At 49.6% G+C, this 26,214-nt stretch overlaps 1 protein-coding gene across 1 annotated transcript in view; it reads left to right on the forward strand.

Annotated features, from left to right (window-relative positions):
• The window catches only part of LOC119968050 (immunoglobulin superfamily member 1-like), a 54,355-nt gene that overhangs the window by 26,816 nt on the left and 1,325 nt on the right, over nucleotides 1–26,214 (forward strand). Inside the window, exons 6-11 of the mRNA XM_038801148.1 lie at nucleotides 1,185–1,475; nucleotides 9,237–9,563; nucleotides 17,351–17,659; nucleotides 20,115–20,429; nucleotides 21,685–21,990; nucleotides 25,902–26,207. Of these exons, the coding sequence (XP_038657076.1) occupies nucleotides 1,185–1,475; nucleotides 9,237–9,563; nucleotides 17,351–17,659; nucleotides 20,115–20,429; nucleotides 21,685–21,990; nucleotides 25,902–26,207 (1,854 nt within the window). The remainder of the gene's footprint in view (nucleotides 1–1,184; nucleotides 1,476–9,236; nucleotides 9,564–17,350; nucleotides 17,660–20,114; nucleotides 20,430–21,684; nucleotides 21,991–25,901; nucleotides 26,208–26,214) is intronic.

Consider the following 26,214-nt stretch of genomic DNA (forward strand, 5'->3'; position numbering starts at 1 on the left):
CTCATAATTTTGTAGACACCTATCAGTCGTCCCTCAACCTCCGTCATTCCAGTGAGAGATCTCTCCGGCTCTGTCTCAATAATATTCCCAGATTCTTCTCCCGCTGCCTTTTGAGGAAGAGAATTCCCCAGACTTCCCGGCTCCCTGAGGGAATGAAATTCTCCTCATCTCCGTTTGAAATGGGCGTCCCCTTTAGTTTAACCCCCTCGTTCTAGACTGTTCCACACACGAGGAAACATCCTCTTCACATCCAACCTGTCAACACCCCTCAGCCTCTGAAAGGTTTGGATCAAGTCTCCTCTCAGACTGATAAACTCCAGCGGATACAATCCCAACCTCTCCACCCTTTCCTCAGGAGACACCCCGCCCGTTCCTGGTGTTAGTCCGGGAAACCGTCTCTGAACAGATTCCAACCCATTGACATCTTCCCTTCAATAAGGAGACGGATTCTGTCCACACTACTCCAGATGTGCCCTACCCAATGTCCTGGACAACTGAATCACATTCTCTTGACTTTTATATTCAATTCCCCTCCCAATAAGCAATAACATTGTTACCTTTCCCAATGTCTCGCTGCCCCTGTACTCCAGCCGTTTGTGATTCATGCATTCGGACACCCAGATCCCTCTGTACCTCCGAGCTCTGTAATCTCCCACCATTTGATAAGAAGTGTATTTTCTTTTCAGTGAACTGTCGAGGGCGCAGTGGTTAGCACGGTTACCTCACAGCACCAGCATCTAGGTTCAATTCCGGCCTCGGGTCACTGTGTGGAGTTTGCACATTCTCCCCGTGTCTGCATGGGGTTCGTCCGCGTGCTCCGGTTTCACCCCACAGTCCAAAGATTAGGTTAGGTGGATTGGCCGTGTTAAAATGTCCCTTTGTATCCAAAGATGTACAGGTTAGGTGGATTGGCCGTGTTAAAATGTCCCTTTGTATCCAAAGATATACGGGTTAGGTGGATTGGCTGTGTTAAATTGCCCCTTAGTGTCCAAAGATATACGGGTTAGGTGGATTGGCCGTGTTAAATTGCCCCTTAGTGTGCAGAGATGCACAGGTTATGTGGGTTTAAGGGGATAGGGTTGGAGGTGTGAGCCAAGGTAAGTTACTCTTTCAAGAGGGTCGAGGTACCACCTGTATCAGACTTTCTTCTTTTCAAATTGATATGACTGTGACTGTCATTTCAGACCATGTCCAGAAGCCAATAATCTACGGCCAGGGTCCTTTTGACACATTCCTCCGAGGTCACGGGCTGCGGATCGAATGCCAGGCACCCTACGAGTTGGAGGATTTGCGTTTCTATCTCTTCAAAGATGGCGGCTATGAGCTCTCCGCAGTGGCATCCAAGACTGCCAGCTTCTTGTTCATGAATATCAGCCAAGAGAACGAAGGGAATTTCACCTGCCTGTACCAGGTGGAGATTGCTGGCAAGGTGCAGAATACAACGCTCAGCGACCCCCTGGAGGTCACTGTCACAGGTGGGTGAATTGTGTTTGGTTTTGATGACACTCCCGGGAAATGAAGTCTGACTTCAACATTGGTAATGTGAACATGGAATGTGGGAAGAGTGGGATGGATGGAGGAGGCCATTCTCCCCCTCGAGCCTGTTCTGCCACCCATTGGCTGAGCATTGACCTCACTCCATGTACTCACCTTGCTGCCCGACATTCCGATCACATTTCGGTGAGCGGGGAACTGTCTATCTCGGGGATCTATTCAACCACTCAGCTCCAACCTTCCATGGAAGTTGGTGTGACTGGCAAGGCCGTCGTTCTCTGCCCCTCCCGGGGTGTCATTGATGTGTCTGGCTTCTTCCTCGATTTCGGAGGGCAGTTAAGAGCATGTGTCAGACGCAGTATAATGTGGGACATTGTGGAGTTATCCACTGCGGATAGACAAACAGAAGGGCAGAGTTTGATCTAACTGCGGATACACTGGGAAATGTTGACCTCGAAAGAGACCAGAGTGTCCGTGTCCATCACTCACTTGGAGAAAGCGTCGGGGTATATGGCAAGCAGTGAGCAATGTTGGCGATCATTGCAGGAGGATTTGGGTGCAGGAGCGAGGATGTCTTACTGCAGCTGTCCAGGGCCTTGTTGAGACCATACCTGGGCAGTATTGGTATCTAAGAAATGATATATTTGCTCCCGAGGGAATGCAGTGAAGGTTCATCACCCTGATAGAGTGGTCAAGAAGGCATACAGCATCCTTGCCTTCATCGGACGGGGTATTGAGTACAAGAGTCGGCAGGTCATGTTACAGTTGTATAGGACTTTGGTTCGGCCACATTTGGAATACTGCGTACAGTTCTGGTCGCCACATTACCAGAAGGATGTGGATGCCTTGGAGAGGGTGCAGAGGAGGTTCACCAGGATGTTGCCTGGTATGGAGGGTGCTAGCTATGAAGAAAGGTTGAGTAGATTAGGATTGTTTTCGTTGGAAAGACGGAGGTTGAGGGGGGGGGGGACGTGATTGAGGTCTACAAAATTATGAGAGGTATGGACAGGGTGGATAGCAACAAGCTTTTTCCAAGAGTGGGGGTGTCAGTTACAAGGGGTCACGATTTCAAGGTGAGAGGGGGAATGTTTAAGGGAGATGTGCGTGGAAAGTTTTTTACGCAGAGGGTGGTGGGTGCCTGGAACGCTTTACCAGCGGAGGTGGTAGAGGCGGGCACGATAGCATCATTTAAGAGGCATCTAGACAGGTATATGAAGGGGCGGGGAACAGAGGAAAGTAGACCTTGGAAAATAGGAGACAGGTTTAGATAAAGGATCTGGATGGGCGCAGGCTGGGAGGGCCGAAGGGCCTGTTCCTGGGATGGGCGCAGGCTGGGAGGGCCGAAGGGCCTGTTCCTGTGCTGTAATTGTCTTTGTTCTTTGGTTCCTGGCGTGGCAGGATTATCACGTGAGGAGGAATTGAGGACAAGTTACTGAATATATTTCAGTAATAGATATAGATAACAGGTATAGATTTCGAGACCCTAAAGCTTCCCAGGGGTCTGGGGAGAGGGTGTGGGAGTATGGCGTTGAGATAAAGGTTCTGTCTGATGTTTCCCTCGGTCGGGGAGTCTGGAACCAGGGGGCAGAACCTCAGAATCGGGGGGCAGCCACTTAGGGTGGAGATGAGGAGAAATTTCTTCACACAGAGGGTTGTGAATCTTTGGGACTCTCTATCCAGAGAGAGCTCTGTCACTGACTGATTAAAGCTGAGATTGACAGACTCACAATAGGTAAAGGGTTGAGGATAGTGGGTATATTAAAGGCATTGACATATCCAACCAGCCATAGAACATTACAGCGCAGTACAGGCCCTTTGGCCCTCGATGCTGCGCCGACCTGTGAAACCCCTCTAAAGCCCATCATCACTATTCCCTTATCATCCATATGTTTATCCAATGACCATTTGAATGCCCTTAGTGTTGGCGAGTCCACTACTGTTGCAGGCAGGGCCTTTCACGCCCTTACTAGCTCTGACATCTGTCCTATATCTATCTCCCCTCAATTTAAAGCTATGTCCCTTCGTGCTAGACATCACCATCTGAGGAAAAAGTCTCTCACTGCCCACCCTATCTAATCCTCTGATCATCTTGTATGCCTCAATTAAATCACCTCTTAACCTTCTCCTGTCTAACGGAAACAGCCTTAAGTCCCTCAGCCTTTCCTCATAAGATCTTGCCTCCATACCAGGCAACATCCTGGTAATTATCCTCTGCACCCTTTCCAATGCTTCCACATCCTTCCTATAATGTGGCGACCAGAACTGCACACAGTATTCCAAATGCGGATGCACCAGAGTTTTGTACAACTGCAACATGACCTCATGGCTCCAAAACTCAATCCCTCTACCAATAAAAGTTAACACACCGTACGCCTTCTTAACAACCCTCTCAACCTGGGTGGCAACTTTCAGGGATCTATGTACATGGACACCGAGATCTCTCTGCTCAACGACACTACCCACAATCTTACCATTAGCCCAGTACTCTGTATTCCTGTTACTTCTTCCACACTTTTCTGCATTAAACTCTATTTGCCACCTCTCAGCCCAGCTCTGCAGCTTATCTATGTCCCTCTGTAACCTACAACATCCTTCTCACTGTCCACAACTCCACCGACTTTAGTGTCATCTGCACATTTACTCACCCATCCTTCTACGCTCACCTCCAGGTCATTTATAAAAATGACAAACAGCAGTGGCCCCAAAACAGATCCTTGTGGTACACCAGTAGTAACTGAACTCCAAGCTGAACATTTCCCATCAACCACCACCCTCTGTCTTCTTACAGCGAGCCAATTTCTGATCCAAACCGCTAAAGAACCCTCAATCCCATGCCTCCGTATTTTCTGCAATAGCCTGCCGTGGGGAACCTTATCAAACGCTTTACTGAAATCTATATACACCACATCAACTGCTTTACCCTCGTCCACCTGTTTGGTCACCTTCTCGAAGAACTCAATAAGGTTTGTGAGGCATGACCTACCCTTCACAAAACCATGTTGACTATCTCTAATCAAATTATTCCTTTCCAGATGATTATACATCCTATCTCTTATAAACCTTTCCAATACTTTTCCCACAACAGAAGTAAGGCTCACTGGTCTATAGTTACCGGGGTTGTCTCTGCTCCCATTCTTGAACAAAGGGACCACATTTGCTATCCTCCAGTCTTATGGCACTATTCCTGTAGCCAATGATGACATAAAGATCAAAGCCAAAGGCTCAGCAATCTCCTCCCTAGCTTCCCAGAGAATCCTAGGATAAATCCCATCCGGCCGAGGGACTTATCTATTTTCACACTTTCCAGAATTGCTAACACCTCCTCCTTATGAACCTTGAGCCCTTCTAGTCTAGTAGCCTGTAACTCAGTATTCTCCTCGACATCTTTGTCTTTTTCCTGTGTGAATACTGACGAAAAATATTCATTTAGCACCTCTCCTATCTCCTCGGACTCCACACAAAGCTTCCCACTACTGTCCTTGACTGGCCCTACTCTTACCCTCGTCATTCTTTTATTCCTGACATACCTATAGAAAGCTTTAGGGTTATCCTCGATCCTACCTGCCAAAGACTTCTTATGTCCCCTCCTGGCTCTTCTTAGCTGTCTCTTTAGGTCCTTCCTGGCTAACTTGTAACTCTCGAGCGCCCTAACTGAAACTTCACGTCTCATCTTTACATAAGCCTCCTTCTTCCTCTTGACAAGTGATTCAACTACTTTAGTAAACCGTGGTTCCCTCATTCGATCACTTCCTCCCTGCCTGACAGGTATATACTTGTCAAGGACACGCAGTAGCTGTTCCTTGAACATGCTCCACATTTCCATTGTGTCCATCCCCTGCAGTTTTCCTTTCCAGGCGATGCATCCTAAGTCTTGCCTCATCGCATCATAATTGCCTTTCCCCCAGCAATAACTCTTGCCCTGTGGTTTATACCTATCCCTTTCCATCGCTAAAGTAAACGTAATCGAATTGTGGTCACTTACACCAAAATGCTCACCTACCTCCAAATCTAACACCTGTCCTGGTTCATTACCCAGTACCAAATCCAATACGGCCTCGCCTCTTGTTGGCCTATCTACATACTGCATCAGGAAACCCTCCTGCACACATTGAACAAAAACGGACCCATCTAAAGTACTCGAACTATAGTGTTTCCAGTCAATATTTGGAAAGTTAAAGTCCACCATAACAACTACCCTGTTATCTTGGCTCCTATCCAGAATTATCTTTGCAATCCTTTCCTCTACATCTCTGGAACTTTTCGGAGGCCTATAGACAACTCCCAACAGGGTGACCTCTCCTTTCCTGTTTCTAACCTCAGCCCACACTACCTCAGTATTCGAGTCCTCATCAAACATCCTTTCTGCCACCGTAATACTGTCCTTGACTAACAATGCCACCCCTCCCCCTCTCTTACCACCTTCCCTGAGCTTACTGAAATATCTAAACCCTGGAACCTGCAACAACCATTTCTCCGAAATGGCCACAACATCGAAGTCCCAGGTACAAACCCATGCTGCAAGTTCACCCACCTTATTCTGGATGCTCCTGGCGTTGAAGTAGACGCACTTTAAACCACCTTCCTTCTTGCCGGTACACTCCTGCAACCTTGAAACCTTACTCAAGACCTCACTACTCTCAACCTCCTGTATACTGGAGCTACAATTCTGGTTCCCAACCTTCTGCTGAATTAGTTTAACCCTCCCGAAGAGCATCAGTAAATTTCTCCCACAGAGTATCGGTACCCCTCTGGTCCAGGTGTAGACCATGTCGTTTGTGGAGGTCCCACCGACCCCAGAAGGACCTCCAATTATCGAGGTATCTGAAACCCGCCCTCCCACACCATCCCTGCAGCCATGTGTTCAACTGCTCTCTCTCCATATTCCTCGTCTCACTAGCACGTGGCACGGGTAACAACCCAGAGATAATAACTCTGTTTTAGCTCTAAGTTTCCACCCTAGCTCCATGAATTCCTGCCTTACATCCCTATCCCTTTTCCTACCTATGTTGTTGGTACCTATGTGGACCACAACTTGGGTCTGCTCCCCCTCCCCCTTAAGGATCCCGAAAACACGATCCGACATGTTGGAACCAACAATTCTACGGACACGTGCTTGTAGGATTAGGATAGCGGTTTTAATATACTTACAACAGAGCCAGCCTGTTAGCCGTTGAACTTTCGGTGAACTGGCCGGCTGACCCTGTGGCACTGATCTTTATACAGCAGCTCCCGGGGGAGGAGTCCTGGGCGGAGCCAAGGGAGGAGCCCCGTACAACTCTCAAACATTCCCAGAGCTACTCCCCCTGGAGGACAGGTAGTGCAACTGCACTTACAATATAGACACATGTATATACAGGTTATAATCCGGTGTGAATCACATTCACCACACGACACATCACGGGCCCTGGCACCTGGAAGGCAACACACCAACCGCAAGTCTCTCTCGTTCCCAGAGAAACTCCTATCTATCCCCCTAACTATGGAGTCTCCAATGAGTAATGCTCTACTCCTCTCCCTTCGTCCCTTCTGATCAACAGGGACAGACTCTGTGCCAGAGACTTGTACCCCATGGCTTACCCCTGGTAAGTCCCCCCCCCCCAACAGTATCCAAAGCGGTATACATGTTACTAAGGGGAACGACCACAGGGGATCCCTGTACTGACTGCTTCCTCTCAGCCCCTCTCACAGTCACTTATCTATCTTCATTCTTCGGAGTAACTACATCCCTGAAGCTTCTATCTATGACCCCCTCTGCCTCCCGAATGATCCAATGTTCATCCAGCTCCAGCCCCAGTTCCCGAACACGGTTTTTGAGGAGCTGGAGTTGGGTGCACTTCCCACAGGTGAAATCAGCAGGGACACTGACGGCGTCTCTCACCTCAAACATTCTGCAGGAGGAGCATTGCACTGCCTTCCCTGCCATCCCCTCTGGATAAAACATGACAAAGAAAGGAAGAGCTTACCTGATATTCACTCTACCCCTTAGGTTAGAGGAGGTGGAAGGGTCTCGGGTTTAGCAACCGCCCAACTTATAAACTGGTACTAACAAACCTTCCCAGAAATCCCCTTGGCCGACGTCCGGTTTCCTGGTGCTCTGAAACAGAAAAAAAGAACTAAAAAAAAAAAAGTTAGTTAAAAAAAAGGCCACTTCTCCTGTAAGGCAAGTTCTTAAAGCGGGAATCTTACCTTCCGGACAGACCCCTGGTTACTTCTCTCGCTGTTACCGCTGGGCATGGGCATATTGAATGTCAGTGCAGGGTCAATGTGCTGAATGGCATGCTCCTGTTCCTATCATATTGAATGATCTCTGGTCATCGACATTCCCACCAGAAAAGGGAGTCTTAGAATCGCTACAGTGCAGAAGGAGGCCATTCGGCCCATCGAGTCGGCACCTATGCTCTAAAAGAGCATCTCACCCAGGCCCCTGCCTCGCCCTATTAGTAACCCCACTAACCTTTTGGGCACTAAGGGACGATTGATCATGGCCAATCCACCTAACCTGCACATCTTTGGACTGTGGGAGGAAACCGGAGCACCCAGAGGAATCCCACGCACACTGGGGAGAACGTGCAGACTCCGCACAGTCAGTCACCCAAGGCCGGAATTGAACCAGGATCTCTGAGGTAGTAGTATTAACCACTGTCCCACCCAGGGTCCTTGGCGCTGTGAGGCAGCAGTGCTAACCACTGTGCCACCGTGCCACCCAGAAAATCGATTCATGAGATGTGCATAGCGCTCATTTCAGAGGCTATTTCAGAGTCTGGCGCCAGGGCAGGTAAGGACATTAGTGAATCAGAAGGGATTAATGAGAATTGACAGATTTGTATTGAATTCAATCATGGGAGCGCCAATCTTTGAGCAAGTTTAGTCTGAGGGTGTACTTCCCAAATTCACTCCGGAAGATCAGGCCCCTTCAATGTTACCTACCCCAAACAATGGAGATGACCTTGTGTGAACTTCACAATCCGGTCCCCTTCAAATCTTCCAGTGTCGGACAAATCACTCCTAAAGGTCCTCAAACACGGGAATAAAACCAGGCGTCTTTGACCCGGCCATTTGATCAGACAAACCGTCAATCTTGCTGAAAAGAGGGAGATGTTGCTGAAACTTCACACCATGTAGTGATCAGGACAAACACAGGAATTCCAAATTTCAAAGGATCGCAACGTTTGTGTGCTGGAGGAGGAAAGGGCTGACTGATCAGCAAGTCAACTCTGATTGGTTGGTAGCGGTCATCTAGAATTAAAGGGAAATCCCGAACTCCTGGGCATTCGAATTAAGTTGGAAAGCCTGGACATGTTCCTTTTGTTTGCAGAGAACGGGTGCCTGCGTGGCGATGTCCGTTACTTCGAGCATGTATAAATGAGCTATCAAGCAACCCCATTGTTTCTTTTTAAAGAATTAATTTATGGGATGTGGCCTTCGCTGGTTAGGCCAGCATTTATTGCCCATCCCCAGTTGCCCTTCAGAGGGTGGGGGTGAGCTGCCTTGTTGAAACTCTGCAGTCCCTAAGGTGTAGGTACACCCACAGTGCTGTTAGGGAGGAAGTTCAGGATTTTGCCCCAGCGACAGTAAAAAAAACAGTCGATATATTCAGCTTACTGGTTGTTAGTGTGGCTATTGACGCACTCAGATTTATTCAATAAGTGCTGCCCAGTCATGGAGCAGAAGTGAAAGTGACCCTTCCTTTCTGAAGTCTGTAAACGTGGTGACCTCCTTCATTTCTCGGTTTCTGTCCACAGACGTGGTGTCGGAATATGTCAACCTGAGATTGTCAAGCGGGCCGAGCCCTTGCTCCGGAAGGCTGGAGGTGTTTTACAACGGCGCTTGGGGAACCGTGTGCAAGGAGGGCTGGGGGATAGCCAACGCCGACGTGGTCTGCCGCGATCTCAACTGTGGCTTTGCTGCCCTATCCACCGACGCTGCCGTCTACGGCGAAGGTGGGGGTCCAATATGGCTACACAACGTCCGATGCTTGGGCACGGAGTCCTCCTTCTGGCTCTGCGCCTCCCGGTCACACCAAGCGCACAGTTGCACCCATTCGGATGACGTTGGAGTTTCTTGCACGGGTAAGAATGTTGTGTTGATATTGAAGTGGATTCTAACTCTAGCACCGAGTATAGACAACCCGAGAGAGGGCTCAGCCCCTCCACAATCACCCTCCCCTGCCTCCCAGGAGGAGGTCAATAACTAGGGAGCATGGATTAAAGGGATCTTGCAATCCATTGGGTAGTGTGAATTGCGCTTTCACGTATCTGATCGTCAGTCCAGAAGTAAAACACTCGAACACGTCAGTAACGAATATTCGTTTATTTACGGCCGGGACAAATCTCTAAGCAGTCGGGTAACCACCTTCGAGAAGTGCCAAAATTCCAGAATAAGGACGGTATTTTTATACATCTTACAGCTTAGGGGTGGTCCCCTTAAATTCCTAGATACACCTATGATTTGGCAAGGATCCAGAACATGTACATATATGGAATTATTCTTCGAGGTCGGGAGGTTATTTTTGACATAATCATTAGCACAAGTCACTATCAATATTAATACAAAGGTTTTTGTATTCCATGGCCATCTGGCTTATCTCATTCCAAGGCCCTTCCTTTTACATTTCAATGTTTATTTGTTCCAACTGGTCAAACGAGCTTAATTACGTTATCTCTGCAATAAAGTAACGTTTCCCATTCATTCCATTCTTTGCCTTTTTGACCTCTCTGCTTTCACAGATGCGGGTCAGAACATTAAATAGTACCAAAGCCACACTCCCTATATTCCATCCCATAACCTTCTGACATCTCTGCTTTCACAGATGCCGGTCAGAACACACTCCCTTTATTTCATCCCTTGACCTGTTGACATCTCTTTCACAGAGCTTTTCAGAACTGTTATATTAACCCTATCAGCGAAGTTCCAAATGAAATCCACTTCTACAGTAGCATTGTTGCCTCTGAGCGCGATGCTCCGGGTTGGGGTCCCATGGCAAAGGTCGGTACCTTCGTAATGCAACCAAACAGATTGATTGCATCAACCTGTAAAGTCCTTCCAAAGACAGCAATGTCTGGCGAGGTGAGTGGGAGCGACTCTACACTGCCAAACTGCTCGACACTTCCAAACCAGATTGCATCATTCTGGAACGGATCTCCCTTCTCAACTAGATTCCATCATTCTGGGACCGCACTACCCTTCCACTCCAGATTCCATCATTCTGGGACCGCACTACCCTTCCACTCCAGATTCCATCATTCTGGGACCGCACTACCCTTCCACTCCAGATTCCATCATTCTGGAACTTTTCTACCCCTCCAATTCTGATTCCATTATTCTAGAACAGCTCTACCCTTCCTATCCAGATTGAATCATTCTGGGACAGCTCTGTCCTTCCGATCGAGATTGCATCACTCTGGGACAGCTATGTCCTTCCAATCCTGATTCCATCATTCTAGAACTTTGCTACCTTTCCAAACCAGATTACATAATTCTGGAACTTTGCTTCCCTTCCAAACCAGATTGCATCATTTTGGAATTGCTCTACACTTCTAATCCAGATTGCATAATTCTGATACAGCTCTACCCTTCCAATCTAGATTGTATCATTCTAGAACAGCTCTACCCTTCCGATCCAGATTTCCTCATTCTGGAACCACTCTACACTTCGAAATCAGATTGCATCATTCCAAAACAGCTCTACCCTTCCACTCCAGATTGCATCATTCTAGAACAGCTGTACCCTTCCAAATCAGATTGCATCATTCCAAAACAGCTCTAACCTTCCGCTCCAGATTACATCATTCTGAAACAGTTCTACCCTTCCAAACCAGATTGCATCATTCTGGAACCACTACCCACCCAAATCAGATTGTATCATTCCAAAACAGCTCTACCCTTTCACTCTAGATTGCATCATTCTGGTTCAGCTCTACCCTTCCAATCCAGATTGCATCATTCTGGAACAGCCCTTGCAATCCACATTGCATCATTCTAGAACAGCTCTACCCTTCCGATTCAGATTGCATCATTCTAGAACAGCTCTACCATTCCAAACCAGCTCCCCCCTTCCAGCAGTTCTCCCTTCCAATCCAGATTGCATCATTCTGGAACAGCCCTTCCAATCCACATTGCATCATTCTGGAACAGCTTTACCCTTCCAATCCACATTGCATCATTCTAGAAAAGCTCTACCCTTCCAATTCGGATTGCATCATTCTAGAAAAGCTCTACCCTTCCAATTCAGATTGCATCATTCTAGAAAAGCTCTACCCTTCCAATTCGGATTGCATCATAATGGTTTCTATTCCTGCAGAAGCGATTCTAAACTCTGAGCAGGAAAATAGATTTCCTTTAAAGTCTGTTGTTTACAATTTGCCAAGATGTGATATGAGAATGTCTCTCTGAATTGCTCGGGAGAGACAGTACCTTCGCAAAAGCATTTGAAGTTCTTTTGAAAATTACTTGAGAGTTTATTATTATCACTGTTTATTGTGAAGGGAATTTGAGAGGCCTCTGTGCTGTTTCATGTGTGATACAGAGAAGGACGGTTTTTAACAAGTCTTGAAAACAAAGGTTAATCAGATGTTGTCCATGTGTATGGATAAAAATAACCAATGTTTGAATTTGTGTCCACCTTCTTAATTCCAGGGGTTGATATCGTAAATACATCTGAATCCTAGCCATAATTTCATGTATTTCTTCCACGGTATGTACCCAGAGGGAGTTGAGTCTGGAGCAAAGGGTAAACTCAAAGCGACCTCTAATGATAGTGACTGAACATGTGCATAAAAAACCATGTTGTAATAATGTCACTCAGGGGGAAGCAGCGGAGAGACTCCTCAGTCCTCCTGGAATGGGCAATCTGCCTTGCTGCACAATCCTGCACTCCTCTCTACCTCTCACTTATCGAGGATCTGTCTATTTCTACATTAAATGTGCTCAAAGAAAATGAAAATGAAAATCGCTTATTGTCACAAGTAGGCTTCAAATGAAGTTACTGTGAAATGCCCCTAGTCACCACACTTCGGCGTCTGTTTGGGGAGGCTGGTAGGGAAAGACTCCCCCTCAATCACGTTCCAAGGAACAGAGTTCAGAAGACTCACAACCTTCTTGCAGAAATAGAATTATCCTCATCTCCGTCTTAAATGGGTGACATCATATTGTTTAACGGTGACCACCCCCCACCCCCACCCACCCCCACCCTATGCTCTAAACTCTCTTTGCTCTCACTGTAAGGTAAAAGTATTTAAAGCAGAGCAGACTTGTCTGAGGACGTGGGGGGATCTGAAACAAACCAGTCGAAAACAGCTTTTGAAGACACTGCAGCCAGAGTTTCTGCACGGTTCTGACAGGAGTCAGATCTGTTCTGTAAAGCAGTGTTAAGAGATCTCTTTCTCAAAGAATAACTATGCAAAGCAACTATTACTCTGTGCCATTGGTGTTTGAGGTGGATTGAGAGCTCAGATGGTTTATTTTCGTGTTGTTTGAGTAGGAATAAAGATAGCAGTTAAGAGTTATTGTGACACTGTATCGATCAGCATTGTTTAAAGGATAATTGTAAATTATTTACTTGTGTGTTATTAAAGATACTGTGTTAGAAACAAAGTTTCTTTTAATAAACAACACACCTATTTCTTCGTGAAATCCCTCCCGGAGCGAAATATCATTTTGTCAGTCTTACAAAATTAAAATAAATTCGTAGGCTTTCTGTCTAGTATGCTAGGCAGTGTTGGAATCTGATCTGGGATCGTAATACTATCTCTGTCCCTCATAATTGTGTCCCTCTCAAACAGTTCTCTCCCCCCACCCCCTCCCCGGCCTTCTCTGGTCCAGGGAAAATAACCCCACTCAAACCAGCCCCTCTTCATCGCTGAAACGCTCCTTCCCATAAACATGCTGGTGAATCTCCTCTGCACCCCCTCCTGGGCAATCACATCCTTCCTATAGTGTGGAGACCAGAACTGTACACAGTGCTCCAGCTGTGCTCTAACCAGTGTTTTATACAGCTCCATTATAGCCACCCGGCTCTTATAGTCAATGCCTCGGTTAATACAGCCAGGTATCCCATAGTCCTTCTTACCCACCTGATCGACCTGTCCTGCTGCCTTCAGTGACCTGTGAACCTGCCCCAAGGTCCCTCTGCTCCTCTGTATTGCCCAACGTCCGACTGTTCCTCGTGTGTTCCCGTTGCCTGGTCAGCCCTCCCAGAATGCATCACCTCACACATTTCAGTGTTAAACTCCATTTGCCACGGTTCTGCCCATTTGCCCATCCTGGCTGTATCGTCCTGTGCTCTCAGATGTTCCTCCTCGCTATTTACCACACCACCGATTTCTGTGACCTTACAGATCACACTCCCCGACAATCCCACCCAGATTATCAATGTACACTCCAAGCAGCGAGGGACTCAGTTCCCTGTGGAACACCGCTGGACACCGATTCCCAGTCACAGCAACAACCTCCATCTGCAACCCTTCAATACATAAACCACACATATATCACCACAACTGAAACCCCCGCCAATCCCAAACCCTACACACTGGGCCGTCTGTCTCTCATTCTCAAGTTTACTCCTTCTTTGTTGCGATCTCCCACAGCTACAGTTTAATATTCATCACATCCCTCCCTCTGTTCCGTTCTCTCGGTTCCGCTCCCTCGGTTCCGATCCCTCGGTTCCGCTCTCTCGGTTCCGCTCTCTCGGTTCCGCTCCCTCGGTTCCGATCCCTCGGTTCCGTTCTCTCTGTTCCGCTCCCTCTGTTCCGCTCCCTCTGTTCCGCTCCCTCGGTTCCGCTCCCTCGGTTCCGCTCCCTCTCTTCCGCTCACTCTCTTCCATTCCCTCTCTTTCATTCCCTCTCTTAGAACATAGAAAAATACAGCACAGAACAGGCCGAACTTTTGTCCTAGATTAAGAACAAATTAATCTACACTCCATTATTCTACCGTAATCCATGTACCTATCCAATAGCCGCTTGAAGGTGCCTAATGTTTCTGACTAAACTACTTCCACAGGCAGTGCATTCCATGCCCCCACTCCTCTCTGGGTAAAGAACCTACCTCTGACATCCCCCCCCTATATCTTCCACCATTTACCTTAAATTTATGTCCCCTTGTAATGGTTTGTTCCACCCGGGGAAAAAGTCTCTGACTGTCTACTCTATCTATTCCCCTGATCATCTTATAAACCTCTATCAAGTCGCCCCTCATCCTTCTCCGTTCTAATGAGAAAAGGCCTAGCACCCTCAACCTTTCCTCGTAAGACCTACTCTCCATTACAGGCAACATCCTGGTAAATCTCCTTTGCACCTTTTCCAAAGTTTCCACATCCTTCCTAAAATGAGGCGACCAGAACTGCACACAGTACTCCAAATGTGGCCTGACCAAGGTTTTGTACAGCTGCATCATCACCTCACGGCTCTTAAATTCAATCCCTCTGCTAATGAATGCTAGCACACCATAGGCCTTCTTCACAGCTCTATCCACTTGAGTGGCAACTTTCAAAGATCTATGAACATAGACCCCAAGATCTCTCTGCTCCTCCACATTGCCAAGAACCCTACCATTAACCCTGTATTCCGCATTCATATTTGTCCTTCCAAAATGGACAACCTCACACTTTTCAGGGTTAAACTCCATCTGCCACTTCTCAGCCCAGTTCTGCATCCTATCTATGTCTCTTTGCAGCCGACAACAGCCCTCCTGACTATCCACAACTCCACCAATCTTCGTATCATCTGCAAATTTACTGACCCACCCTTCAACTCCCTCATCCAAGTCATTAATGAAAATCACAAACAGCAGAGGACCCAGAACTGATCCCTGTGGTATGCCACTGATAACTGGGCTCCAGGCTGAATATTTGCCATCCACCACCACTCTCTGACTTCTATTGGTTAGCAAGTTCGTTATCCAACTGGCCAAATTTCCCACTATCCCATGCCTCCTTGCTTTCTGCATAAGCCTACCATGGGGAACCTTATCAAATGCCTTACTAAAATCCATGTACAGCACGTCCACTGCTCTATCTTCATCCACGTGCTTGATCACCTCCTCAAAGAATTCAATAAGACTTGTGAGGCAAGACCTACCCCTCACAAATCCATGCTGACTATCCCTAATCAAGCAGTGTCTTTCCAGATGCTCAGAAATCCTATCCCTCAGTACCCTTTCCATTACTTTGCCTACCACCGAAGTAAGACTAACTGGCCTGTAAATCCCAGGGTTTTCCCTATTCCTTTTTTTGAACAGGGGCACAACATTCACCACTCTCCAATCCCCTGGTACCACCCCTGTTGACAGTGAGGACGAGAAGATCATTGCCAACGGCTCTGCAATTTCATTTCTTGCTTTCCATAGAATCCTTGGATATATCCCGTCAGGCCCGGGGGACTTGTCTATCCTCAAGTTTTTTTTAAACGCCCAACACATCTTCCTTCCTAACAAGTATCTCCTCGAGCTTACCAGTTTGTTTCACACTGTCCTCTCCAACAATATGGTCCCTCTCATTTATAAATTCTGAAGAAAAGTACTTGTTCAAGACCTCTCCTATCTCTTCAGACTCAATACACAATCTCCCACTACTGTCCTTAATCGGACCTACCCTCGCTCTAGTCATTCTCATATTTCTCACATATGTGTAAAAGACCGTGGGGTTTTCCTTGATCCTACCTGCCAAAGATGTTTCATGCCCTCTCTTAGCTCTCCTAATCCCTTTCTTCAGTTCCCTCCTGGCTATCTTGTATCCCTCCAGCGCCCTGTCTGAACCTGGTTTCCTCAGCCTTACATAAGTCTCCTTCTTCCTCTTATCAAGACATTCAACCTCTCTTGTCAACCATGGCTCCCTCACTCGACCATCTCTTCCCTGCCTGACAGGGACATACATATCAAAGACACGCAGTACCTGTTCCTTGAACAAGTTCCACATTTCACTTGTGTCCTTCCCTGACAGCCTATGCTCCCAACTTCTGCACTTCAATTCTTGTCTGACAGCATCGTATTTACCCTTCCCCTAATTGTAAACCTTGCCCTGTTGCACGCACCTATCCCTCTCCATTACTAAAGTGAAAGTCACAGAATCGTGGTCACTATCTCCAAAATGCTCCCCCGCTAACAAATCTATCACCTGCCCTGGTTCATTACCAAGTACTAAATCCAATATGGCCTCCCCTCTGGTCGGACAATCTACATACTGTGTTAGAAAAGCTTCCTGGACACACTGCACAAACTCCACCCCATCCAAACTATTTGATCTCAAGAGTTTCCACTCAATGTTTGGGAAGTTGAAGTCACCCATGACTACTACCCTGTACCTTTCCAAAATCTGTTTCCCAATCTGTTCCTCCACATCTCTGCTGCTATTGGGGGGCCTATAGAAAACTCCCAACAAGGTGACTGCTCCTTTCCTATTTCTAACTTCAACCCATATTACCTCAGTCGGCAGATCCTCCGCTCCCGCTCCCTCTCTTCCGTTCCCTCTCTTCCGTTCCCTCTCCTCCGTTCCCTCTTTTCCGTTCCCTCTTTTCCGTTCCCTCTCTTCCGTTCCCTCTCTTCCGTTCTGACAGACTTTCGGAATCTTCACTCTGTTTCCTGCCCCTCCAAACCCTGGTAAGATTTCTTCCAACACCATCGTGTCAGTACCTTTCCCCAGGACCTGAGGAAGGAGCAGTGCTCCGAAAGCTAGTGATTCGAACAGACTTTAACCTGGTGTTGTCAGACTTCTTACTGTGCTCACCCCAGTCCATCGCTGGCGTGTCCACATCATGGCATCCAGACCCTGCCAGGCAGCACCCCCCCCCCCCCCCCCCCCCCTCCCCAGTTTCTGTCTCCGGCACCGTGCAGTATTGATTACCCCTGTCTATTGGTTTGTTCACAGACTCCCCGCCCCCGCCTTCGATTTGGCTGAACCGTCCATCCGGGATGTTCTTGCCGGGCGACACCATCGTTGTTCAGTGCGAGACGCATAGCCACTACCGCCTGGCCGGCTTCTACCTCAGCAGCCAGGATGGCGAGGGCCCATTCACCTTCCAACGCTCGGGCCAAGCTGCTGGCATCGCCACTTTCACCGCCCAGGCTATCAATGTTATCGAGCACAGCCGTTACAGCTGTCATTATGGGATGGCCACTGCTGAAGCCAGAACTATCAACTCGACTCTCAGTGCCAGCGTGCTGCTGATGGTGGCATGTGAGTCTCAAACCTTTATTTTAAGTTTCTCTGTGGGACGTGGGCTGGGCCAACATTCATTGCCCATCCCTAATTGTACTTGAGGGGACATTTCACAGTCAAACACATCGCTGTGGGTCTGGAGTCACATGTAGGCCCAGAGCAGGTAAGGACGGCAGATTTCCTTCCCTAAACCCAGATGGGTTTTTACGACAATTGTTTGATGGTCATTTTTTAATTCAAGACTTTTAATGTCAGATTTTTATAGAATTTTAATTTCACCACCTGCTGTGAGGGAGGGGGGGGGGGAGGGGGGAGGGGGAGGGGAGGAGAGGGGGGAGGGGGAGGGTGGAGGTGGGGAGGGGGAGGGGGGGAGGGGGGAAAGGGGAGTGGGGATAGGGGGAGGGGGATGGGGGGAGGGGGGGAGGGGGATGGGGGAGGGGGGAGGGGGGAAGGGGGTGGGGGGAGGGGGAGGAGGAGGAGGGGAGGAGGGGGGAGGAGGGGGGGGAGGGGGAGGAGGGGGGGGAGGGGGGAGGAGGGGAGGAGGAGGGGGGAAGGGGAGGGGTGGAGGAGGGGAGGGGGAGGGGGGAAGGGGAGAGGGGGAGGGGGGAGGGGAAGGGGGGGAGAAGGGGGAGGGGGAGAGGGGGAGGGGGGAGGGGGGAGAGGGGGAGGGGGGAGGGGAAGGGGGGGAGAAGGGGGAGGGGGAGGGGGAAGGGGGGAGGAGGGAGGGGAGGGCGAGAGGGGGAGGGGGAGGAGGGGAGGGGGGAGGGGGGGTGGAGGGGAAGGGGGAGGGGGAGGGGAGGAGGGGGGGGAGGGGGAGGGGTGGAGGAGGGGAGGGGGGAAGGGGGAGGGGAGAGGGGAAGGGGGAGGGGAGAAGGGGGGGAGGAGGAGGGAGGGAGGTGGGGAAGGGGGGAGGAGAGGGGGAGGGGGAGGAGGGAAGGGGAGGAGGGGAGGGGGGAAGGGGGGAGGAGGGGAAGGGGAGGGGGAGGAGCGGAAGGGGGAGGGGGAGGAGGGGGAGGGGAAGGGGAAGGGGGAGGAGGGGAAGGGGGAGGGGGAGGGGGGGAGGAGGGGAAGGGGGGAGGGGAGAAGGGGGAGGGGGGAGGGGGAGGGGGGAGGTGAGAAGGAGGAGGGGGGAGGGGGGAAAGGGGGAGGGGAGGGGGAGGGGGAAGGGGGGAGGGGAGGGGGAGGGGGAAGGGGGGAGAGGGGGAGGGGGGAAGGGGGAAGGGGGGAGAGGGGGAGGGGGAGAGGGGGGGAGGGGGAGAGGGGGGGAGGGGGAGAGGGGTGGAGGGGGAGGGGGAGGAGGGGAGGGGGGAAAGGGGGAGGGGGGTGTTCCCAGAACATTACTCTGGGTCTCTGGTTTCTAGTCCAGTGAGAACAGCAGTGCGCCACCGTCTCCCCTATTCATTGGACAATAGAAATGCCGTAATGTACTCCTCACAAGGAGGCCATTCTGCCCATCAGGCCTGTCCCAGCTCTTTGAAAAGGCCGTTAAAATAGACGCTGCCCTAATTTACAGGTCCTCAGAATAACCTGACACCTTTCCGAACACAGACACCTGCCCACTCTGAGGGGAAATACATTGGAATCTTCTCAGGCTCAGGTCAGACTGCGGAGAAGATTTCCTGGAGGTTTGCCAGGATTGGAGGATTGTAGCGACGAGGAGATATTGGAGTTGATGTCGTTGAGACAGATAAGGCTGAAGGGTGACATGATTGAGGTACCGAATTGTGAGGGGTAGAGATAGACAGGAGGAAACTCTTTCCCTTGGCAGAGAGGAAACAAAACAGGGGACATAGATCCAAACTGAGTGGCAGAAGGATTAGAGTGGATATAAGGAATGGTCTCCAGTCTGGGTCGGGAATCCTGTTTGGGTCGGGAATCCTGTTTGGGTCGGGAATCCTGTTTGGGTCGGGAATCCTGTTTGGGTCGGGTTCCCTGTTTGGGTCGGGTTTGGGTCGGGAATCCTGTTTGGGTCGGGTTCCCTGTTTGGGTCGGGAATCCTGTTTGGGTCGGGTTCCCTGTTTGGGTCGGGTTTGGGTTGGGAATCCTGTTTGTGTCGGGAATCCTGTTTGGGTCGGGAATCCTGTTTGGGTCGGGAATCCTGTTTGGGTCGGGTTCCCTGTTTGGGTCGGGTTTGGGTCGGGAATCCTGTTTGGGTCGGGAATCCTGTTTGGGTCGGGAATCCTGTTTGGGTCGGGTTCCCTGTTTGGGTCGGGAATCCTGTTTGGGTCGGGAATCCTGTTTGGGTCGGGAATCCTGTTTGGGTCGGGTTCCCTGTTTTGGTCGGGTTTGGGTCGGGAATCCTGTTTGGGTCGGGAATCCTGTTTGGGTCGGGAATCCTGTTTGGGTCAGGTTCCCTGTTTGGGTTACTCTGGGATTAGAATTCTTGCCGCGGGTTTAAATGCGGTTAGAGAGCTGTATGCAAGGTTTTGACTGTTTTAAACCTTCACTTTCCTCTTGATGTCTGCTCTTCCAGATGTTCCAGTCAACCCCAGCTTGTCCGTGGACTCGCCACTCTCTGAATTCTCCAAGGGGGAGTCTCTGACACTGCGTTGTACGATACCCATGTATCGTGTGAGCACTGACACAATCAGGTTTCAGTTCTACCAGCTCTCCCAGCCCCTGGTCGTCAAGGGAAAGTCACCTCCTTCACCATTGTCATCCACGGTTTTCACCATTTCCTCTCTCACGCCGAGCGATGGCGGAGACTATGCATGCCTGTACCAGGTGGAGAGGTCAGGGCGCACCTTCAACTCATCCTACAGCAACTCTGTGACTGTGACAATCTCAGGTGAGTTTTGCACGGAGATTGTTTTTTGCGTTCTCAAAGTTGGTGCGGCGAGTCGAGTTTCAAATCTCAGTTCAATCTATCCAATTCAGAGAGCTAAAGAGTAACTAATCCTCCATTGGAAAGACCGGGCCTTTATCTTTCTGTCATTCATAGCGTGTGACACCTGAGGTCGAGATTTGTCTGTCGCTGCATCGATGTCGGGTCTGATATTGGGTTCCCTGCTCAATCTGGGACAAGGCTTATGACAGGCACATGGGAAGATATGTATTAGGGACAAAGACGAGGTAACTCCCCTTTTAACTCTCCCAAGTCTGCCCGCTATGGACAATGCACAAGTCAGGAGTGAGATGGAATACTCTCCACTTGCCTGGATGAGCGCAGCTCCAACACTCAAGAAGCTCCACACCATCCAGGACAAAGCAGCCCCGCTTGATTGCTCCCCTTCCACAAACATTCACTCCCTCCCCCACCGACGCACAGTGGCAGCCGTGTGTCCCATCTACAAGATGCACTGCAGCAACTCACCAAGGCTCCTCAGGCAGCACCTTCCAAACTCACAAACTCAGCCCCTTGGAAGAATAAGGGGCAGCAGACACTCGGGGAACGCCACCACCTGCAAGACCCCCCCCCCCCCCCCCCCCCACCCCCCCCCCCTCACCAATGCCCCCGAACCATCCTGACTGAAATATATCAAAACGATTGGCCCAAAATGACCAGCATCTAACTCACCTGATTCCCTTCCTGGGGAACCCTGCTGTTCAGGAGAGAATTCCAGGATTCTCGTTCGTCATCATCAGTCCCTGAGGGGTAGGTACACCCACTGTGCTATTAGAGAGATGGTTCCAGAATTGTTATTGGACATAAGTCAGTCCCTGAGGGGTAGGTACACCCACTGTGCTGTTAGGGAGGGGGTTCCAGGCTGTTGCCCCGGTGACAGTGAAGGAGCGGCCGATATATTTCCCAGTCAGGGTGGGGAGTGACTGGGAGGGGAGCCTCCAGGTGGGGGGGTTCCCAGGTATCTGCTGCCCTTGTCCTTCTAGACGGTGGTGGTGGTGGGTTTGGAAGGTGCCCCACACGGATTAGAAACCGTTTCAAACCCCTGGGATTTTTTACCTCTGCAGGTCTGACGGCCAAAATCAGGTCACATCGGTGACAAGCCCTCTCTGTTAGATTAAAGCTGAGCCCTGCGCTGCCTCCCGGAGACTCTGCAACAAACTGTACTGATTTACACATTCCTTTCCAACCCCCTTCACAGATCACAGCAACAACCCCACACTGTCGCTTGCAGAACCCTCAGGTGTGTTTGTGCTGGGCGAGAACGTGGATCTCACCTGCACCTCACCCATTCGCGACTCTGAAACCAAGTTCTGTTTGCTCAAAGTGGGGAGGGGAGCATCGCCCACTTGCCTCCTGGTCGGCACAGGTCACCAATCCATCACGTTCACCCTCAGCAACGTTCATGTCACGGCAGGAGGGAGCTACGCCTGCACCTACGAGATGAGGAAGGACAGGAAGGTGTACAAGTCCAAAGCAAGCAATCAAGTGACTGTGTCTGTCATTGGTGAGTATGATTCAGTAAGATTCTTTCTCCAGCTCTACTGGAGCATGCTCAGATCTCACTGGGAGCAGTCCTGGCCCCGTTCCTCAGGAAGGATATTATTGCCACAGAGAGAGTGCAGCGAAGATTCATCAGATTCTTCCGCGGATGACGGGAAACTCCTCTGAAGAGAGCGGAGAGAACCTGAGACTGTATTCTCGAGAGTTTCAAAGAATGGGAGCTGATCTTATTGAAACCTACAAAATACTGAAAGAAGCAGACGGGGTTGAGGTGGGGAAGGTGATCCCCTCGGCCAGGGAGTCGGGAACTAGGGGGCACACCCTCAGAATCAGGGGGCAGCCACTGAGGGTGACGATGAGGAGAAATGTCTTCACACAGAAGGTTGTGAATCTTCGGGGTTCTCTATCCAGAGGCTACGGAAACTCAGTCACTGAGTGTGTTTAAAGCTGAGATTGACAGATTGCAGATTCACAACAACATTTTGAGGGGCACGGTGCCACAGTGGTCAGCACTGCTGCCTCACAGCGCCAGTGACCCAGGTTCGATTCCAGCCTTGGGTCACTGTCTGGGTGGAGTCTCCACATTCGGCACATTCTCCCATTCTTCCCGTGTGTGCGTGGGTTTCCTCCGGGTGCTCCAGTTCCCTCCCACAGTCCAAAGATGTACAGGTTACGTGGATTGACCGTGTTAAATTGTCCCTTAGTGCCCAAAGATGTACAGGTTAGGAGGATTGGCCGTGTTAAATTGTCCCTTAGTGTCCAAAGATGTACAGGTTAGGTGGATTGGCTGTGTTAAATTGCCCCTTAGTGCCCAAAGATGTACAGGTTAGGGTGGATTGGCCGTGTTAAATTGTCCCTTAGTGCCCAAAGATGTACAGGTTAGGTGGATTGGCCGTGTTAAATTGTCCCTTAGTGTCCAAAGATGTACAGGTTAGGTGGATTGGCCATGTTAAATTGTCCCTTAGTGTCCAAAGATGTACAGGTTAGGTGGATTGGCCGTGTTAAATTGTCCCTTAGTGTCCAAAGATGTACAGGTTAGGTGGATTGGCCGTGTTAAATTGCCCCTTAGTGTCCAAAGATGTACAGGTTAGGGTGGAGGCCGTGTTAAATTGTCCCTTAGTGCCCAAAGATGTACAGGTTAGATGGAGTTACAGGGTTATGGGGATAGGATGGGGAGTGGCTTGGGCAGAGTGCTCTTTGAGAGGGCGGTGCAGACTCAATGGGCTGAATGGCCTCCTTCCTCACTGTGGTGATTTTATAGATTCCATGGACAAAGTGACCTGTGGATAGCGGGTGGAAAGTTCCCGATCAGCCAATCATTGTATTGTATGATAGAGTAAGCTCAGGTAGCACAGCGGTTAGCACTGTTGCTTCACAGCTCCAGGGTCCCAGGTTCGATTCCCGGTTTGGGTCACTGTCTGTGCGGAGTCTGCATGTTCTCCCCGTGTCTGCGTGGGTTTCCTCCGGGTGCTCCGGTTTCCTCCCACAAGTCCTGAAAGACGTGCTGTTAGGTGAATTGGACATTCTGAATTCCCCCTCCATGTACCCGAACAGGCGCCGGAATGTGGGGACTAGGGGCTTTTCACAGTAACTTCATTGCAGTGTTAATGTAAGCCTACTTGTGACAATAAAGATGATTATATTATATTATTATAACTGCACTACCCTCACACTTAGTCACGTGCTCACAACATTCACAACATTTGTTCGGCATGACCTCCCTCTGACAGAGCTGTGCTGACTATTCCTGATCAAACCTCTCCAAGTGGAGATAGATTCTCTCACTCAGAACCTTCTCCATTAGTTTCCCCTCCACTGACGTCAGACTCACTGGTCTGTAGTTCCCTGGCTTATCCCTACAACCTTTCTTAAATAGTGGGACTGCATTAGCTGCTCCCCAGCCCCCTGGCACCTCCCCTGCAGTCAGAGAATCAAACATTTGGATCAGGGCCCCTGCGATCTCTTCCCTCGCCTCCCACAGCAGCCTGGGACACAATTCATCCGGACCTGGAGATTTGTCCACTTTTAAACCTGCCAACATCTCCAATACCTTGTCCCTCACTCTGACAACTAGCTCAACAACCTCACAGTCCCGAGTTCCATATCTACCTACTCATTCTCTTGGGGGAAGACAGGTGTGAAATATTCGTTCAACGCCCGACCAATGCCTTCTGACTGCACTGACAGATTTCCCCCTTGGTCCCTAATGGACTCTTTCCCTGGTTATCCACTTCCCATTGATATCCTTACAGAATATCTTGGGATTTTCCTACTTTTACCAGCCAGAGCTTTCCCATATCCCCTCTTGAGATTTTGGCTATTTTTACCAGTCAGAGATTTCTCGTACTGCCTCTTTGCTCTCCTCATTTCTTTGTTAAATTCCATTCTGCATTTTCTGTGCTCCACTAATGCCTCTGCAGAATTGCTCTCCTTTAACTTATTGTACCTACCAGGATGTTGCCTGGTATGGAGGGCATTAGCTGTGAGGAGAGGTTGAATAAACTCGGTTTGTTCGCACTGGAACGACGGAGGTTGAGGGGCGACCTGATAGAGGTCTACAAAATTATGAGGGGCATAGACAGAGTGGATAGTCAGAGGCTTTTTCCCAGGGTAGAGGGGTCAATTACTAGGGGGCATAGGTTTAAGGCGCGAGGGGCAAGGTTTAGAGGAGATGTACGAGGCAAGTTTTTTACACAGAGGGTAGTGGGTGCCTGGAACTCGCTGCCGGAGGAGGTGATGGAAGCAGGGACGATAGTGACATTTAAGGGGCATCTTGACAAATACATGAATAGGATGGGAATAGAGGGATACAGACACCGGAACAAAGAACAAAGAAAATTACAGCACAGGAACAGGCCCTTCGGCCCTCCCAGCCTGCGCGAAAGGCTAGAAGGTTTCAGGTTTGACGGGCAGCATGGTCGGCACAGGCTTGGAGTGTTGAGGGGCCTATTCTGTACCTTTCTTTCTCCCACATGACCACAGCCGAGGTCCTGTGAGGAGTTCTGGCTCCTTATTGAAGAAAGGGTAAAGGTTGGTGAGAATCAGTTCAGAGAGAGGTCACTGAGTTGATTCCTGGCATGGAGGGTGATGGTCGATTGAGGGAAGGTTCAAGTGATTTGATTTGTTTTCGGCCCAAGATCGCAAGAAACAAGTGTGGTGAACTCAGCCAGACAGATCACACAAGCCTGCCACCCCCACATTGATTCTGTCGACACCTCCTGCTACCTCAGGAAGGCAGACAGCATTATCAGAGACCCCTCCCACCCAGGCATTGCCTTCTTCCAGACCCTTCCATCAGGCAGAAGGTACAGCAGGCTGAAGACCCGCACATTGGATTGGATTGGATTGGATTGGATTTGTTTATTGTCATGTGTACCGAGGTACAGTGAAAAGTATTTTTCTGCGAGCAGCTCAACAGATCATTCAGTACATGAAAGAAAAGAGAATTAAACAAAATTCAAGAAAATACAAGAAAATAAATGAAAATACATAATAGGGCAACACAAGATATACAATGTAACTACATAAGCATTGGCATCGGATGAAGCAGACAGGGTGTAGTGTCCAGACATAGGAACAGCTTCTTCCCCACAGCTACCAGACTCCTCAACGACTCCCCCTCGGACTGATCTGTTCCCTGTAAGAACACTATTCACCATGCCCTATGCTGCTCTTGTTTGGCCCTTGTTCCGCACTGTAGCCAATCACTGTTTGTCGATGCACCATTTGTCAAAGTGGATTATTCTTTTGTCTCCTATGACCGTACTGTGTATGTTCCCTTGGCCGCCGAAAAATACTTTTCACTGTACTTCGGTACATGTGATAATAAATATCAATCAAATCAAACCCTGCTTGACCGTGTCACCTGAACCATTCCAGATCTAACTGGGTTTGTCTCTCTCTTTCCTCCCGTAGAGATGCTCCCTCAGCCGTCCATATCCCTCAGTCCGAGGTGGCCATTCTTCCTGGAAGGGGAGTTGGCCAGTATAAGGTGCATTGCCCCAGAGGAACACGCAGCCTCGACCTGTCATCTCGGCAGGGGGCAGTCCGCCCAGGCCCTACGCTCCATCAACCCGGGCCCAGACGGACATCTCTGTAACTTTCTGATTGAAAAGGTGCAGCTGCGGAACCAGGGGGATTATTCCTGTCACTACCAGGCGGAGGTTTCCGGAAGAATGGTGGAGTCGAGAGTCAGCGTCACACTTCATTTAGCAGTGAGAGGTGAGCA

The sequence above is a fragment of the Scyliorhinus canicula genome, chromosome 6 (genome assembly GCF_902713615.1).
Source record: "Scyliorhinus canicula chromosome 6, sScyCan1.1, whole genome shotgun sequence".
NCBI classification, from domain to species: Eukaryota; Metazoa; Chordata; class Chondrichthyes; order Carcharhiniformes; family Scyliorhinidae; genus Scyliorhinus; species Scyliorhinus canicula.